The 16,880-nt window shown below is 37.8% G+C and overlaps 3 protein-coding genes across 3 annotated transcripts; all 3 read right to left on the reverse strand.

Annotated features, from left to right (window-relative positions):
* Nucleotides 1–204: 204 nt before the first annotated feature.
* LOC148087728 (uncharacterized) lies at nt 205–7,713 on the reverse strand. The gene is made up of 5 exons (XM_087798384.1): nt 7,482–7,713; nt 4,923–5,919; nt 3,740–3,812; nt 3,282–3,384; nt 205–1,358 (listed from the first exon to the last, which is right to left on the reverse strand). The coding sequence occupies exons 1-5, from the start codon at nt 7,711–7,713 to the stop codon at nt 535–537; spliced, it is 2,229 nt and encodes a 742-aa protein (XP_087654510.1). The 3' UTR covers nt 205–534.
* Nucleotides 7,714–7,963: 250 nt separating this feature from the next.
* On the reverse strand, nt 7,964–10,903 carry LOC148087729 (uncharacterized). Its single transcript, XM_087790423.1, has 2 exons — nt 10,779–10,903; nt 7,964–9,834 (listed from the first exon to the last, which is right to left on the reverse strand). The coding sequence occupies exons 1-2, from the start codon at nt 10,834–10,836 to the stop codon at nt 8,687–8,689; spliced, it is 1,206 nt and encodes a 401-aa protein (XP_087646549.1). The 5' UTR covers nt 10,837–10,903; the 3' UTR covers nt 7,964–8,686.
* Nucleotides 10,904–12,000: 1,097 nt separating this feature from the next.
* On the reverse strand, nt 12,001–16,581 carry LOC148087730 (uncharacterized). Its single transcript, XM_087790600.1, has 2 exons — nt 16,420–16,581; nt 12,001–14,065 (listed from the first exon to the last, which is right to left on the reverse strand). The coding sequence occupies exons 1-2, from the start codon at nt 16,526–16,528 to the stop codon at nt 13,119–13,121; spliced, it is 1,056 nt and encodes a 351-aa protein (XP_087646726.1). The 5' UTR covers nt 16,529–16,581; the 3' UTR covers nt 12,001–13,118.
* Nucleotides 16,582–16,880: the final 299 nt, after the last annotated feature.

The raw sequence follows: 16,880 nt of genomic DNA on the forward strand, positions 1-16,880 counted from the left end.
CCTTTGTATCAAATGCATTACCTTCTCTTTGTTTTATCTCCAAACCGTCATTGTGTCCACAAACCTAAATGTTGTTGGTAGTTAAGCAAGCACCGGCTAGTCCACATCATTCATGGACTAAAATAGCAGCTGTCAGTTTTTATTTTTTAAGTCATCATCACTGATTTCATGTTTAGTAGAAAAATTATTTCATGAATGCAGGTATAATTATTACCATCATGGACGTTTAATTGTCAGAATCAACAATGCACAGTACTACAAGGAAACCGTTCAACGAAAAATCTGTAGCACATGTTCAGTTTTAATAGAAAACATTCAAAGAATAGATACTTGAGTTAGAGTAACAGCAGCTGAAAATTACAAATATAGCAAACGCTGACACCAATGGTCAAGTGAAATTAAAGAAACAATAATTTTAACATTAGCATAATAAATAAACTCTCACGCTTTGATTTACAACAGAAACAACTCTTATTATAATGGGCCTGACACTACACAACTTTGCCAGCGTACCACATCAGTACCGCATTAGCTTTACAGCAGTGGGTCAGGGCACATACCAGAGGGTTTATGCACTCGCATGTGTCTGTTCAAATCGCCTTTCTGAATAAACCCAAGATCACATTGTGAGCAACAGAACGGTTTCTCTCCAGTGTGAAATCTCATATGGATCTTCAAGTATCCTTTTCTGTTAAATGTCTTGCCACATTCTGAGCAACAGAATGGTTTCTCTCCCGTGTGGATTTTTGTGTGTCTTGTCAGGTCTCTTTTGAAAACAAAAGCCTTACCACATTCTACGCAACTGAATGCTTTCTCGCCGGCGTGGCTTTGCGTGTGTCTCGTTAGGTCCCTTCTGTGAACAAAACCTTTGCCACATTCTGAGCAACTAAATGGTGTCTCTCCTGTGTGAATTTTTATGTGTCTCGTGAGGTTTCTTTTGTGAGCAAAACCTTTGTCACATACTGAGCAAGTGAGTGATTTCTCCTCTGTTTGAATTCTCTGCTGAATATGTTTTGTTTTCTTCAAACTACTTCCACGTTTGTCACCGATTTCTGTCCAGTCCTCACTGTCGTCCGTCGCATCAGATTCAACTTCGGAGTTGACTGAACTTTGTGCGTCAATATCCAAGCAGCTGGATGGTTCTGGTTCTCCACCTTCAGTTTTAATGTTTTGAGTTGGGCTGCTGGTTGGAGGCTCCCCCTCTGGCTCTGAAATGTTCTCTTCGTCGAATTCACTTTTTACAGAGACAGTTATGATGTGGAGCTTGTCTACATCTTCCTCCTCCTCTTCCTCTTTCACATGGATCAGAGATGGTTGCTCCAGACTGGAGCTCCGGTCCTGCTGCTCTTCTTTCATGGCTGTAGAGACGACAAGTATGTTACTTTTATTAAAAGGAGGTATATTTTAGACAGACTTTTTATCCTTTTTCTTCTTCACCAAATCACCACAAGTGGCTGCTGATGGCCTGTTCAAGGGGTGTCAGAAAGCTATCGGTTTCAGGAAGCTTCTTAAACTGCAAGTTGGATACTTCAGAAGCAACACAAGTGTTTTCACAGTCCAGTACTAATGCCACATATTTTAAATTGAAAACTGATCGCATTATAATTCCAGAGATTGAGTATTGACCTCTGGGTGGATTATGGATTTTTTGAGGGGACAAAACAACATGAAGTATGGCTCGGGCTCAACTAAACATATTATTTTGAATGTCAGTTCAGACATAACTCCTCCTGAGCTCTGAACTAAACTTCTGCCTGGTGCACTTCTGCATGGAGATTAAAGACAACATCAAAACACAATTAAGGCAAAAGTAAGAGGCAAGACGGCTGACTTGCAAGGGAATCTAAATGCTAACAGGGCAGCAGAAAATGGCTTCACGAGTTTTATAAGAGTGGAAAACAGAACACAGAATTATTGGTCTCCTGATTCAGATTTTGGAGCAACTGATCCAATTTGTATCTATAGTCTAGTTAAAGACGTGAATCTATGAAATATGGTTTCTAAGACTTGAAAGATAAATAAACAATGCAAAAACCTTTTTATTATGATGTATATCTTAATTTACAATTATCTATATTTTATAAAAAATTCTTCAAAAGTTCTGCCGCTGAATTTGTTGCTCCAGACATAAACTCAGACATTTTAAAATATTATTTCAACTAATTAAACCCTGTTTACGTTCTTGTGGAGCTGCCAAGGCTAAGCAAAAGTCTGGTTTTAACTTAAAATGGATGGATGGATGGATGGATGGATGGATGGATGGATGGATGGATGGATGGATGGATGGATGGATGGACGGACGGACGGACGGACGGACGGACGGACGGACGGACGGACGGACGGACGGACGGACGGACAGAGGAATACGTGAGCGGTAGGACGGCTGGTAGATGAGGAACAAGAGCTGACCAACAAAGATAAGAGCCGACATGACGGCTGGACGGACGAGAGAGAAGACACCAGAGTGAAGATACTGCATTAACTAGCATTGATGAACTGTTTGCTTACGCAGTAATAATTAACTTCCATTACATTACTTTGTGTGATTACTTTCTTAATTGCCTGAATTACGCATCGATTTAATATCTAATAAGCAGCTTCACACATTAGACTCTCTTTAATCGACAGATACAGATTAAATCGACAGATACAGATTTTCTCTTCGGATCCATGATATGTTTTTCGGCCGTAAGACAACCACGGAACTTAGAAACAGTAACACTCACAACAAATGGCAGTTGCTCAATAAAAATAAAATAAAAAAAGGTATTGATTAGATGATTCAATTGAAAGATTTATGAAGATGGAATGATGAAAAATGTATGTATCCACTGCTTACACAACTACAGGAAAGACCAAAGAAACACAATGTTACTCCAGGTCGGTCACACTTCTGTGACATCAGCCAGATATCAGACATGTTAGGAAGCATTTCAGCAGTTGAAGGTGAGGATCAGATCAGGTGCGAATGAGAGGCAAACATTACTAAGAGATACGAGATGTTACGAATTAAGAATTCAAACAATAAGCAGATAATAATGATCATGTCCGAGACTCATTCAACTGGTTTAAGATAAAGCGGGATATAGTTTCTTTTTTGTATGTTATTTGGGCCCCTGGCACTTGAATTAAAACCACAGTGAGTTGAAATATTTTTAGAAAATAGTCGTTAAATTGACATCTATGATAAAAGCTCTGACGTATTCAAGTAGAAACATTTAGAAACGTAATCAATTCATTTCTAATCTCTTAAAACGGCGATTTCTACGTTTTTACAGTACCTGACGTTTGTGTGCCTGCTTCAGATGGAGCTTTAAAACTTCGTATTCGAGGCATCTCAGTGTTATCTGCAGGAGGAACCACGACGTGAACCAGACTCTTCCTCTGTGGAGTGCGGAAACAAAATGGAGGACCTGTGGCGGAAATCACGATTTTTTTTATGGGGTCTTTCCAAAATAAAAGCATGTTGTTTAAAAGAACAGCAAGAAGAGCCATTAAATACAGGAGACGTTATTAACGCCGAGGCTAAGAAATATATTTAATCTCAGTTTCTAACAGTAGTGCACGGACTGGAATAAAGCTATCGACGCTTCCGCGATCACGGTAGCGCAAAAATAATTTGAGTGCACGTTATGACCGAGCATTACGGGACCCTTAAATATGAAGAAACTGTCTGTTACGTTACATTCGTTGTGGTAACACGAGACGAACAACAAAGTATCTACGAACTTGATTTTACTTTGGCGTGTAACGTAGTACACAAGTCCGGGGTGCAACCCGCACTTTCAACCCTTGGTTCCGCTTGCACAACACTGTCAGACCACGACATCGAAATAAAATAAAAAAAATATGATTCGTGTTTACTGCAAAAATTAAAAACGTCTTTCTTGTGTTATTTCTTTATTTTTGTAAAATAAATATTTTCGGACAAGTAAAATACATGGCTAGATAATGTAATTTTTTCACAACATATTATCAAGTGTAATGAACTACTGCATAGTTTCGAATAAAGTTACAATATTGAACTAAAATAACTATATAATGTCAAAGATGAAGGATCACATGGATTGTAAATTTTACTTTAGCTTTTTTAGTTAACCTGTTACGACTGTTATTATCATTTAAATACGGTATAGAGCTATGTAAGTAAGTAAGTAAGTAATTTATATTTGTCGAGCATTTTCCAGACCAGGTTCACAAAGCGCTTAAACAATCTTAACAAAATATATTGAAATGATTCCCAAAAAAGTATGGCATGTTACAAATTATCCAAAAAAACAAAAATGTATACATGCCATAAATTCGTTTTACAAAATCTTATGAAAATCAAAACACACACACAAATAATATTATATATGTGTATATATATATATATATATATATACACACATACACACAAATGAAATACAACTAAAGAAGAGGGGAAAAAAAGCGATAGAATAAAAAAGTAATTTTAGTTTACAAGTTTATCAAAATTGAGAAAGTATTCACATCCTGGATCACACTTATTTATTTGATCTATACATGTTAAATTATAGCAGTTTATTTCTCAAAGCTTCAGTAGAGTATGCATGTACTCTTTCTCATTTTGCTACATTTTCTGCATCAATGGAAAAAACCCCATAAAAACCTGACATTACAATCAGTGCGTTGGGCTTTCCGTTCTCATCCTTTGTCTCCTGGCATTGAATAAATATATTTCCCATTATTGTTTTATGTCCCTCAGTAACGTTAAGGTGGAACATCATATTTTAAATGTGAAACTGTCATATTTCCTGCAAATATTTTGAGAAAAATCTATAACAGTTAAACGTCTACTCGGACTGTAAACTATTGTAGTAAATAGTAACAATACACGTTTTTGATTAATAATATATATATTTTCACAGTTTAGTTTTTTTACAACTATAAACTACAATTACTGTCTTAGTCTTGATGTCTGTCCAGTATGAATGGCCATGTGTTTTTTCAAATTTCCCTTTTCTGTGAAACTCTTGCCACAGTTTGAGCAGCTGAACGGTTTATGTCCGGTGTGAGTTCTCATGTGTACGTTCAGCGTTCCTCTTTCGGTGAATGATTTTCCACATTCCGAGCAGCTGTGTGGTTTCTCTCCTGTGTGACCTCTTATGTGGGTCTTCAGGAGTGTTCCTTGGTTGAAAGATTTGCCACACATTAAACAGCTATATGGTTTCTCTCCTGTGTGAATTCTCATGTGGATCTTCAGGTTTGAGCGCTCAACAAAACACTTTCCACAAACCGAACAGCCGTAAGGTTTCTCTCCAGTGTGTATTCTCATGTGGACCTTCAATTTTGCGCCATCTATGAAACGTTTACCACACACTGTGCAGAAGAATGGTCTCTCTCCTGTGTGAATCTTCAGGTGTTTATTCAGGCCTCCTTTCTTGGTAAAAGTTTTCCTACAGAGTAAGCAGGCGAACGCTTTTTCCCCACTGCAGGTTCTTTTGTGCAGACATAGCCCAGATTTGGATGAGCATGTTTTACCGCAACCGGAACAAGTGAGAGAACCATCATCACAATTATTCCTATTCAAATTGTGTTTTGTGACACTTAAGTTCCTCCAGTTTTGGCTGTCGTCTGTGTCAGAACCAGATGAGAGCGAATGCGGGTGAAGCTTGTCTGCTGGTTCTTGCAGTACTTTGTCAGCCTTTTCTTTTTCACCGCATGCCATCAGATGCTGTGTTGAGCTGCAGCTTGGAGGCCCTTCTCTTTCCGTGTGAGGAAGGTTGACCTGAGGTAGGTCTCCATCACTTCCAATCGTCACATCGACAAAATGAAAGGGGAACCTGGTAGCATCAACTTCCTCTTCTTTGACAGGTTTGCGTCTGATCTGCTCAAGACAGGAGCTCCACTCGCGCTGCTCAGGAGGAAACTCTTCCTCCTTGATCAGCTGCTGTTCATCTGCAGAGACACGACAGGAGTCAGCATTTACCTTTGTTTTGAGAGGAAAGATGTGGATGAATGACGTCATGAATGTGGACATGAAGACGAATGAAATTAGGAGGGAGGAATATCAAGATGGGTATTGCGATGGTAAAAGAAGAATAAAATGGCAAAGCTCTCAAATTAAGAGTGAAACAATTTGCAACTCCTACAATAATTATAGCTATTGTGTGGATCCCAGAATTTAAATGTAACTATTACCAGGTTTAGATGGTAAAAGTGTGACATTATCTGGTTTGTGTATCATGAGATCTATGATGCTCCGCTCTGAAAAATAATTAGAGGATTTATTTTTATTATTCCATCACTAGTAATGGAGCTCTATTGCCTATAGAGGCCCATAGAGACAACACCAAAAGGAGCCAGACCAACATTACTTCAACTGTACACTGACACACTTCATGGAAACACTTCTCTGAATATGATGCTTCTTTATTAAAGAGCTGCAGAATTGTTTCTAATTTTTAAAAGTGCAGATAATGTGCTCTTTAGTGTAAGGTTACAAATATCATTACCAATATCTATTTATCGTTCATGTTGCCGTTGTCTTTAAGTCTCAAATGAAAAGCCTTGTTAAAAATAAATAAGTAAGCAACAATTACATTATGCCATTTTTGCCGCACTAGACAAAGTGTAATTGTTTATCCACTACAGTGCAGTGTGCGTAGGGTTGGGTATCAAGAATTGTTTGGAACCAGGACGAGCTTTTAGATTCTCCCGGAATCATTCAAAGGTTTATATTTTGATTCCTAGTTTTGATGGCCAGTTCGCAAACCATAAAAAGGAGCTGCTGAACAAATAAGAAGCGCCAAACACTTGGGACAAGATTATTCTCTGTATTGAAGGATGCATGACGAATATGAAAAAGCACCTCCTCAGAGCTGCAGCTCGAATCGGTGTATTTTGAGTCTTAAATCGATTTATATGAAGCCAAATGAATTAAGGGTTCACTCAAACACTTTAAACCTTAGTCACGCTGAAAAGCCGCTGGAGTTTCTTTCAGCGAAAACGTGTTGAATATCACCAACGATCAGTGTCAGTTCTGAACAACAACCACAGACAGATTTATCTTCTCTGAAGAAAGTACAGAACTATCTAGAAGCGACTGAGCGTTTTAGACAGTTTCATGCTTAAAACCTCGCTTTGCAAAACGGTGCAGTGCCTCACAACTAATTTAAGCCAATAATATTGACTTCGTCGTTTAGATTTTTGAAATAGTACATTTTTCAAGTTCATTTTTTATATATATATATATTGTTCTCCTAAGTTCCGTATCAATTTAAATGTATTTATTTTAGTTATTCAATTTAGTTGGTCAAAAACTATAATAGTTTGAATAATTTGAAAATTAAGTTCATAAGGATTTAGTATTATTATTGTTATTATTATGCTAGTTTGTCAGCACTCATTCAATATCAATAGCTTTGATGGTTTTAATGTATAGTGTTCATCAAGATTCATATTATCAACAGCCAGCAAATAAAGTTCATCTTTCCAAACCCAGTGTCGTTAATTCGAACCTCTAGTCTGCAGAAGAGGCGCAGGTTTCAGGAGCTCGTCCAGCAGCTTCCGCTGTCGATCTACTTCTTCCTCTAACTCGGACACAGTTAGTTGAAACACTCCGAAGATTTCTCGGGCAGCAGAGGCCAGACGATCGTTGACAAACTGTCGGAGGCTCTCGACCGAGGAAACTCCGCTGGTTTCCGAACCGATACTTATGACAACAGAAGACTCCTTTTTCAGGCCCGCCATGTTGGTCCAGTAAAGGCGTGCCACCCTGTTTAGCATCCGACGACGTCACTTTGTCTGTATGTGGTTCCGCTTTGCTGCTATGACCTCGTAACCAGGATAAATAAGATGTACAATTATCAAAATAAAACTGGTTGATCCTGTATAATTAATTTTGGATTTAGAGAGGACTCGTTCACCAAAAAATAATTATTTAATCAATGGTAAAAACATTATTGAAGTAAAACGCCATAAAAAATAAATACAAGTACTCTTGTTGTGTTTACTTACGTTTATTCATTATTAATATAATTATTAATTGTATGTATGTATACATTTATAATCCAGTATATAGTTTTTTAAATATATGCACAAAGAAACTCCTCGTGTCTCTGCTTGATTCCATACAGATGCAGAAATTATGCTACCAATGTGAAAGATGTGCACAGTGAAGAGACATCAAAGATGGAGGATCCGGGTAAAAGAACCAAGAGGTCAAGTTAGAAATCTGACTTAAAGCTGTAAACTTAACAGAGACCAGAGATGATTGAAAGTCAGACAAGTTTTACTTTGAGGGAGAAAAAAACAATGTGCTCGTCTAAATGGAGACGAGGAGTGAAGGCCATTATGCGCTTCACTCTCATAACCTCTGGTCGCCGAGACATGGGGCAAGAACTTTATAAAGTAATATGTTCAAAACATTGTCATGATGAGTGACTTACTGCATCTTGAAGAGGAATAATTCAACATTTGAAACATGTTAGTAAGTCAGGATAATTGGAGGTTGAAATGAGTTGCCCTTTAAAGTCATGTGACCACGTACGGACTACAAAAAAGTTATTCATGCGTTTATATTTTCAGTCAAGACTAACGTTTTCCTTCCTGCCATCAAGAGGACATCTTTATCAGCCACTAGTCTGGAGTGAAGCAATTCAAAATTCAACAAAGTCCAAGAACCTTCAAATCACAAAATGTTTTCATTTTTAATTATTCAAACTTATTCTGCAATCACTTTAAAAGCACTGTCCTCTGTTTCTCCAAGTCTTTGTTCTTCTGCATCTTCATGTGCCTCGTCATTGTTTGAATTTGGTGGTTTCTCTTTTGTGTGAATCTTCTTGTGTCTATTGACGTCCCCGTTGCAATAAAAAGTTTTACCACATTCTGAACAACTGCACGGTCTCTCTTTGGTGTGAATTCTCATGTGCATCTTCAGCTGTCCTCTACGATGAAACCGCTTGTCACAGTCTGAACAAGGGAACGGTTTCTCTCCGGCATGGATTCTCATGTGGCTTTTAAGATTCCCAATTTGATTAAATCTTTGACCACATTCGGAGCAAGAGAATGGTTTCTCTCCAGTGTGAATTCTCATGTGTCTGACCCAGTCACCTCTCAAATTAAAAGATTTATCACACTCTGCGCAACTGAAAGGTTTCTCTCCAGTGTGAAGTCTCAAATGGACATTCAGATGTGATTTTTGATAAAACTTCCTGTCACATTCAGAACAACTAAATAGTTTTTTGGCTGCGTGAATCCTCAAGTGTCTATTCAGCTTTCCTCTGCTAATAAAATATTTCTCACATTTTGAGCAGCTGTATGGTTTGTCTGTTCTCAGATTACTATCCTGATTTTCCTTTGGAAGCAAAAATGCCAATTTCTTTGTTGTGCATGTTTTCTTATGCAGACTCAGTCCTGCCTTCGAGGAACATTTTTTCTGACACCCAGAACATGTCAGTGTCTTCTTTTTCTCCCCTCCAACACATGAGACTGAAGCTGACTGAGTTTTGCTGGTTGTCCTCCAGTCTTCACTGTCATCAGTGTCAGGTACAGAAGAGAATGAGCTCAGGTGGTCAGAGTGTAGTTCTGGATCTGAGTAGCTGGCCGGTTCTGGTCTACCACTATTGACGTCCTTATCTGTTTTCAACTGAGTTGAACTGCTGGTAGGAGGATCGTCCTCTCTCTGTTGTAGCTGAGACAGCCAAGGTTTCTCTTCATCGTCTTCACTCTTCACCTGGACAATGATATACGGGAGGTTAGTAACATCATCCTCCTCCTCTTCGTCTTTGATGTTTCGGGGTTCAGGTTCCTCCTGGTCCAACATGGATTTCCTTGCTTGCTGCTCTTCTTTCACCAGCTGCTCCTGGTCGACTGTAGAAATGACAGAGTTTATTTGGACTTAAATACAATTGAATTGATGATGATGAAATGGGTGGAAAAAAATAAAAATACATTTCAACTGAATTTAATCACAGTGACGTGTGTTTGCTTGGACGGTAAATTGTGACTAGTGTTTGCTGTTTCTTGGATTGAGTTAAGGTGCTCGCCATGGAATGAAAAATGCTCCGGAAAAATGTAAAGCAATTTCTTCAGCTCAGCTTTGAGTCAGCTGGGAGAACAGGACAGTTAAGACATTTTTCATGCACGCAGGTAACCCTGAGTTTGATTTTTTAAATATAATACAGATATTTAGTTAGTTAAAGATGATTTGTTCTGTGAGCAATAAAACATAATTTCCATTTTTTTTAATCTTGTTGTTAATCTGTTAAAAAGTTGTTGTCATGGTTGCACATTTTCAAATGTGTTTTTGAAGTCTTTCCACAGCAGCCACAAACACCTCGACAGTGACATTGAACACTAATAACTCAACGTAAATTAGTTTAAATTAATCATTTAGTTTGATTATTCATGTATGTTTTGAGTTCATGTTACAAAGTTGACTTGACACACATGACACAGTCAAGCCCTCACATATTTGTTGTATCATACTTATATTATTATTTATTTATGGTCAATAAAAAGAGGAAAAACGTGCATAACTGTACATGTTGTTTTTCTGAATGTGTGCACAACCAAAACACCCCCGTCTGGAAACGGTGAATAATAGTTCCGCTGGTTACCTTTAACGTTAACATTAAATATACATGTTATTAGGTATTTTCCATTCACTTGCTTATATTAACTATCGCATTTATTATTATCAAGCTAACAAAAAAATGTTCATTTTAATTTTAACAAATCTGCTAATAGTGAAAAGGCATTTGCAAAAGCGTATCACGTCTGTGATGTGCGCGTGTGCGCGTGTGTTTGTTTACCTGGTCTGAGTCGCTGCGGGGATGTTTCTTTCAACGTCTCATATTTGGACATTTTCATCCACTGAAGGATCCGCTATTGAAGGTTAAGACACACGAGAAAACAGAGGAACCATCTCGCCTACAAGGATCAGCAAAATGGAGTTTTCGGGCTGGGCGGAAAACATAGTTGCTCTCTAGACCTTTCAAAATAAAAGCATCTTCTCATTTTGGCTAATATTAATAATTTTACATTTTTTTTAAAACGTTTAAGTGTCCTTTCTTTGGTTCCTTAAAGAAAATGGTAAACTCTATTCGACATTAGACGATTTCAATGATCTCTCAAAGCGTAAATAATCATAAATCACATGTACTTTGAGTGAACTGTGTGAACTGATTCACAACGAATTTAGAATATTTGATTTGCATCTCATCCTCAGTTCTTTGTTGCCACAAGGATGTGGGGAAGACTTTTGGTTGCGACCTCAGCAACTCTCTGCTTCTTCTTATCCCTCAGATCAAGGATGAGATGGATGCTTTGTTTGATGTTATGGTGGGTAAAGAAAACAGTCCACCCACTCATTTCTCTTTTGTTTAATTAAAAAGCAAACTTTCACACACAAGATGTCTTATCCATGTACTTAACCAAAGCTATAAAAATATCTCTCCCATAAGAGTCGGAGTGCACCAGTGGATCGATGTTGGACTTCACAGCCTCCATTGTGGCGTGGTCCATAGTAGACGGGATATGTTCCATCTCTGGAACATCGGCCGTCTCTTTAGCGTCACAATGAAATGAGTCCCAGTCGATGTCGAACTGCTCTGGGTTCTGTCAATAAAAAACACATGTCAAATAAGAAGCAAGAAATTGTCTTTTACACAATAGACTCATAAACAGACCAGCAATCTCTCGTCAGTTTCATCATCAGTGTTCTGCTTTTGTCCAGAGACCCACAGCTCATTAAGAGCGAGACCGTCTTCAGATTTCAAGAGATGACTGTCCCACACATCTCCAAAAGTGTGAGTTGCGGCGGCCAGAGAACCTTATATTTTATATTAAAGTATGCTTTGTTTTGTTGGCGAAAAAAAATAGGTGGATATGAGACAAACATCTAAAGTTTTTTTGTGATGAACGGTCCTTCACTGGAAACCTGGAGGTTCACTGTGTGTTCAGGACATTAAATGTAGTTAAGTGGACACAGCTTAGACCAAATCTTCGGTCAAAAAGATCGAAGCTACTTCAGACATTGTTCAACGCTTTTATTCAGTTTCATCAGAAACCCACCCAACAGTCTCTGCGTGTGTATGTGTGCAAGATTTATAATATCATGATTATTTATTACACATGTAATGCTCTGTACATAAATTATATAATTGTTAATTCCCCACAATATACTTACTATTGTCATTAATGGCTTAACATCATAACACTTTTGGTCAAAACAGTAACGAAAAGTGAAAACATGGTGGCGCATCAAGTAAACGGTAAACTATGATGGTCATCATCATACTCAACATAGTGAATAAAACTGAATATACGTGACTTAAACTCTGAAACAGACGTATGTCAGAAGCAAACGTAACTTTATAATAACTTTATACTCTCCTCACATTTTGACACAGTACACCAGAACAATTTGCAGATGTCGGTATAGAAATTAAAATGAAACTAACAAACCTTTTAAAAGATTAAAATGTTAATCTCACTTTGCATTCAGGCACAACAGGTGTATGGTGGATTGACATAAACATAGACGGAACATGGTAAAAAAAAACTAGAGAGTATGTGGACAACTCATAGTAATGACAGTCTTTTTTTGGCTGAAGTCTCCGTCCCCCACACTGCGGGGCAAACACGTTAACATAGTATCCTTACTGTCCTTAACAACATCAATAAATAAATTCTACACAAGTGAACTTTTTCCAATTTTTGGGCTGAAAAACAAACCTGTTAAAAGACTTGAAATGTTTACGAAACACAGAATAATATTGACCCAAGTCTCGGAACAATCATCTCAGAATGAAGGACATTCACCGTCTTTCATCTCATTGACACAGAGGAAGCAACACATCAGTGAGTCTGGCTCCTTAAACAAGCACAGAAGGAACTTTGAGTACACAAGATATGTTTTAACATACATATTCAAACTGTGTGTCCCACACATCAATTTGATACAGCAGAAGATCGTATTCAACCAATTTTAAGTTGATCAAAAAGTGTCTGAGATTTATTAAGCTCAAAGGGACTTTTTTTTAATGGTTCTGATTGTTTCTGTATCTTCTTCCTGTATCCTGGTTTATTTTTGTGTTACAACTCAAACACGAGTTTACACCACAAACGCCCAAAACTTATGGATCATCGGACTACGGAGCAGCAGAGATACTCTCTGAGGTGTGACTTTTCTTGTGTCTGTTCAGGTTGCCAATAGAAGTAAAACATTTCCCACATTCTATGCACAGAACTTTCTCCCCGGTGTGCTGCCTCATGTGCACCTTCATATGGTCCCTTGTCGTAAAGCCTTTCCCACATTGTGAACAGCAGAAGGGTTTTTCTCCAGTGTGAATCCGAATGTGTCTCTTCAGATGACCTGATGAAGTGAACCACTTCCCACAGGCAAAGCAGCAGAAGGGTTTGTCCCCCGTGTGTATGATCATGTGAGCTTTCAGATTTTCCCGGCGGTTAAAACTTTTCCCACACTCTGAGCATGTAAACGGTTTCTCCGCAGTGTGGATTATCAAATGAGTCTTCAGGTTCCGTTTCAGATTAAAACACTTCCCACATTCTGTGCAGCCAAAAGGTTTTTCCCCAGTGTGTATTCGCATGTGAGCTTTCAGACTGTCCCTCACTGTGAAACATTTCCCACACTCTGAGCACAACAAAGATTCCTTTACTTTGCAAACGTTTATGTGCCGAGCCAGCGATTTGTTGGTCGCAAAGTTCTTCCCACATCCAGAGCAAGGGAGTGCCTTGTCATTGGCGTCTCCTCTTGTCTTACTGATGTGAGCTCCTGGCCCGTCAACCCAATCTGGATCCAACCTTCTGGCTGGTTCTGTTCCACCAGCTTCTCCTTCTGAGTTTTGACTTGATGTTGGAGACAACGTCTCTTTTTCAAAAAGTAACTCCATAGGCTGTAGTTCGTCATCATCATCTTCATCCTCCTCTTCCTCTTCTGCCTCATCTTTGCCACCATCACCAATTTTCACGACAACAATATTAAAGGGAAACTCTTCCTCTTTTTCATCTTTCATGTTTACATTTTCGGGTTCCCCTTGATCCTGTTTGAGACTTGATTCCTTCAGGTGCTCACCATCTGCAAATAGAACGACACACAGCTCAACCAGCAATCATTGTTTAACATTTAACATCTTCCCAAATAATGTATAAACCTACGAGAGTTCGACATGAAGCAATCTTGATCTTGAAGTATTTTGTTACAGTTACTAGATTAATTTTGTGGTATCATAGGGAGTACAGATTACTTTGTGCCTGGTACGAACTTTGGAGTTAATGCTAATCCTAACATTGAGCGATAAATACTCATTCAAGTTTGTATTTGGTAGAAACCTTTGGAGTACGATAATTAATGGTTAATGAAACTGCGATGAACACATAACAGCAAACTAACAGCTCTGTGCTTCAGAAATAATTCAAACAGACATGTAATCTCTGTTCTACTTTATCACTTGTACAATAAAAATGTGTGACGTTAACAAAGAACATAAATCAAATCTGGTTTAAAGTATTAAGTCAGATTCATGTGTTCAATACCGCCTGATATCTCATAACTTAATAAAAAAAACATAATTACAATAATCAATGAACAGGTAACAAAGAAAACACATTCTATGAATTGCAATTAGCAAAAATATTTTGTGAAAAACAAAAACATTTTTGTCAAAAACTTTGACTAGTTCACTGTTCACTTGATTATTTTAGTTTACAAGTTATTCATTTTAGACTTTGTATTATTTGTACAATGTTTTTTAAATGTATATATAGTGGACTTTTATGCTTTCCTTAGGTGGAAAAAAATGGGCAAATCTGTATCGGCCTTTCGACACTCAAACAATCTATAATATGTTTCAGTGACAAAAATGATTTTTTGCTGCACCATCAGTTTATTTTATTTGTATTTATTTACATCAGTCTTTCACTGGCCTGTGCACTTGGCAAATTTGCATTTATTGCTCCTTTAAAAAAAAGTTACTCTCTCTGTAACTTCTTGAAAGTAAATGAGTAACACAAAGTAACTTTTGAAAGAACAGTAACTAAGTTACTAATGTAAAGTAACGTGTCCAACACCACTAATTAAGAATTCTTGTTTCACTGTCATGTTGATCTCGCCTAATGCGACTGAAATCACAAATGGAAAGTAAGTGACAAAAGTATAGAAAATAATCTGTTATTCTAACGGTGTGGCCGTGGTCAGGGATCAATGTGATTGAATACAGATTTACATTGAAATCAAACCTCAGATTTATAAATATTTTATTCTAAAAATTAAAAAACTATCTGCTGCAAAAAATGTCATTCATTTAACTAAATAATTTTAATTTACAGAATAGCAAATCAAATATTCCCGGTAAATGATGTGCAGGGCAAGGAAGGTGTGTGAGGTGTTTGTCACAATAGTGTCATCATTTCCAGGATTTTCATTTTCAGATAATTGTGTTTGTGTCGAAGGATATAGTTTTCTTTCAAGTGAGTGTCAACCCTGGAACCCTGACAAAAATATTTACTGTTACTATTACTGTATAGTATTGTTAATGTTATTTTGGTTTGGTTCTGTGCATCCAGTTTGCCGTTAGCAGTGTTTGGACGCAAAACATAATTGTATTGCACAGCAATGTCCAAACAATGTGGTCCTTTGACAATAAAGATTCTATTTTATTCTGAGTCACGCTGCTGCTAATGTGAATGTGAACCGAGAACAAGGTTGCAGTGAATCGTGAAAGTATCTGAACTATGTTGTTTTGACTCGTGGCCAAGGATATGATGCGTCTTGTGGCCACAAACCTTTTTCATTTTGTAATCTGTCTGTTAAAGAATAACCAATAAACCCATGTACTTAAATAAATAATAAATAAATGCAGTAACATTGTCTATTTAACACATTATTATCTGGTGACTTCTTATCTTGGGTTCTAAATTCGACTAGTTTGGACTCCTTACTTTTGTAATCCAGGGACAGTGGAATCCTAATTCCCTAAATTAATTTCCCCCTAGAGATCAACAAAGTAAAATCGAATCTTACTTCATATTTTGGCATTGCTAAACTACTCAAATGTACAAATAGAACAACCATGTGGACGTCAACGCAGGTTCATTACAACCTGTTGACTGTGTTTTAATGCAACAACCAAAGCAAATACTTACGAAAAGAAGAGTATTGAGCTATAGATAGTGTATATTTAAAGGTTGGCAAGCATTAACGCGGAAAAACAGTCATATATCTGTCAGTTTTAATGCATTTTAACACAAAATAAAACAGTTTATTTCACAGATGCGCAATAGAGAAACGGGCCTGTGACGAATCGAACTGAAGGAGCCAAACGAACATCGATATTTAGACCCAACCAACAAGACGACACAACAAACTTGTCCACCATATTATGTTGTGCAACCTTAAGTTCGACATCTGCTCACACGCACGTTAGTACGAACCTCTGGCGTCTGACTGGACGACAGGCTTCCGGGTCACACCCAGAACCTCCACAGGTTGTTCGCTCCTCACCGGCTGTTGCTCGTCCTTCTCCGGTTCCTTGTCCATCATCGGCGAGGATTCCGAGCAGAACACGAAGTTACTGGTCAGGATTCCGACCTGGAGTTCACTGGAGCGTCTTTGTCCATTAACTTCCGCTAGTGTCACACATTTACGTTCCGTCCCGACCGCCTGTATTGAAAGAGGATAGTTCCGACCGGGCGTTTGAGAAACACATTAATAAAACAAACAAAACTAATAAAACATTTTATTTCTCTGTCTCACTATTTCATGCATTAAATTATCTATCTAATGACCAGAAGAGTTCACCACTTTGTCATGATATCGATGTATGGCTCATTTAGGAGCAGCAAGAACAACAATCCATACAAAAAGAATAAAGTTTTATTGCGTTAAATCCATC

Source organism: Callionymus lyra, chromosome 1, assembly GCF_982586985.1.
Source record: "Callionymus lyra chromosome 1, fCalLyr1.hap1.1, whole genome shotgun sequence".
Taxonomy (NCBI): domain Eukaryota; kingdom Metazoa; phylum Chordata; class Actinopteri; order Syngnathiformes; family Callionymidae; genus Callionymus; species Callionymus lyra.

Bases quoted from the DNA above. Each gene is read 5' to 3' on its own strand.
- LOC148087729 (XM_087790423.1), bottom strand. From the start codon at position 10,836: ATGAAAATGTCCAAATATGAGACGTTGAAAGAAACATCCCCGCAGCGA. The intron at 9,835-10,778 runs GTAAACAAACAC...TCATTTCTACAG, and splicing joins CCCGCAGCGACTCAGACCAG to TCGACCAGGAGCAGCTGGTG.
- LOC148087728 (XM_087798384.1), bottom strand. From the start codon at position 7,713: ATGGCGGGCCTGAAAAAGGAGTCTTCTGTTGTCATAAGTATCGGTTCG. The intron at 5,920-7,481 runs GTTCGAATTAAC...GTGTCTCTGCAG, and splicing joins GCCTCTTCTGCAGACTAGAG to ATGAACAGCAGCTGATCAAG. The intron at 3,385-3,739 runs GTAAAATCAAGT...CGCACTCCACAG, and splicing joins GTACTACGTTACACGCCAAA to AGGAAGAGTCTGGTTCACGT.
- LOC148087730 (XM_087790600.1), bottom strand. From the start codon at position 16,528: ATGATGGACAAGGAACCGGAGAAGGACGAGCAACAGCCGGTGAGGAGC. The intron at 14,066-16,419 runs GTTCGTACTAAC...TTCTATTTGCAG, and splicing joins CGTCCAGTCAGACGCCAGAG to ATGGTGAGCACCTGAAGGAA.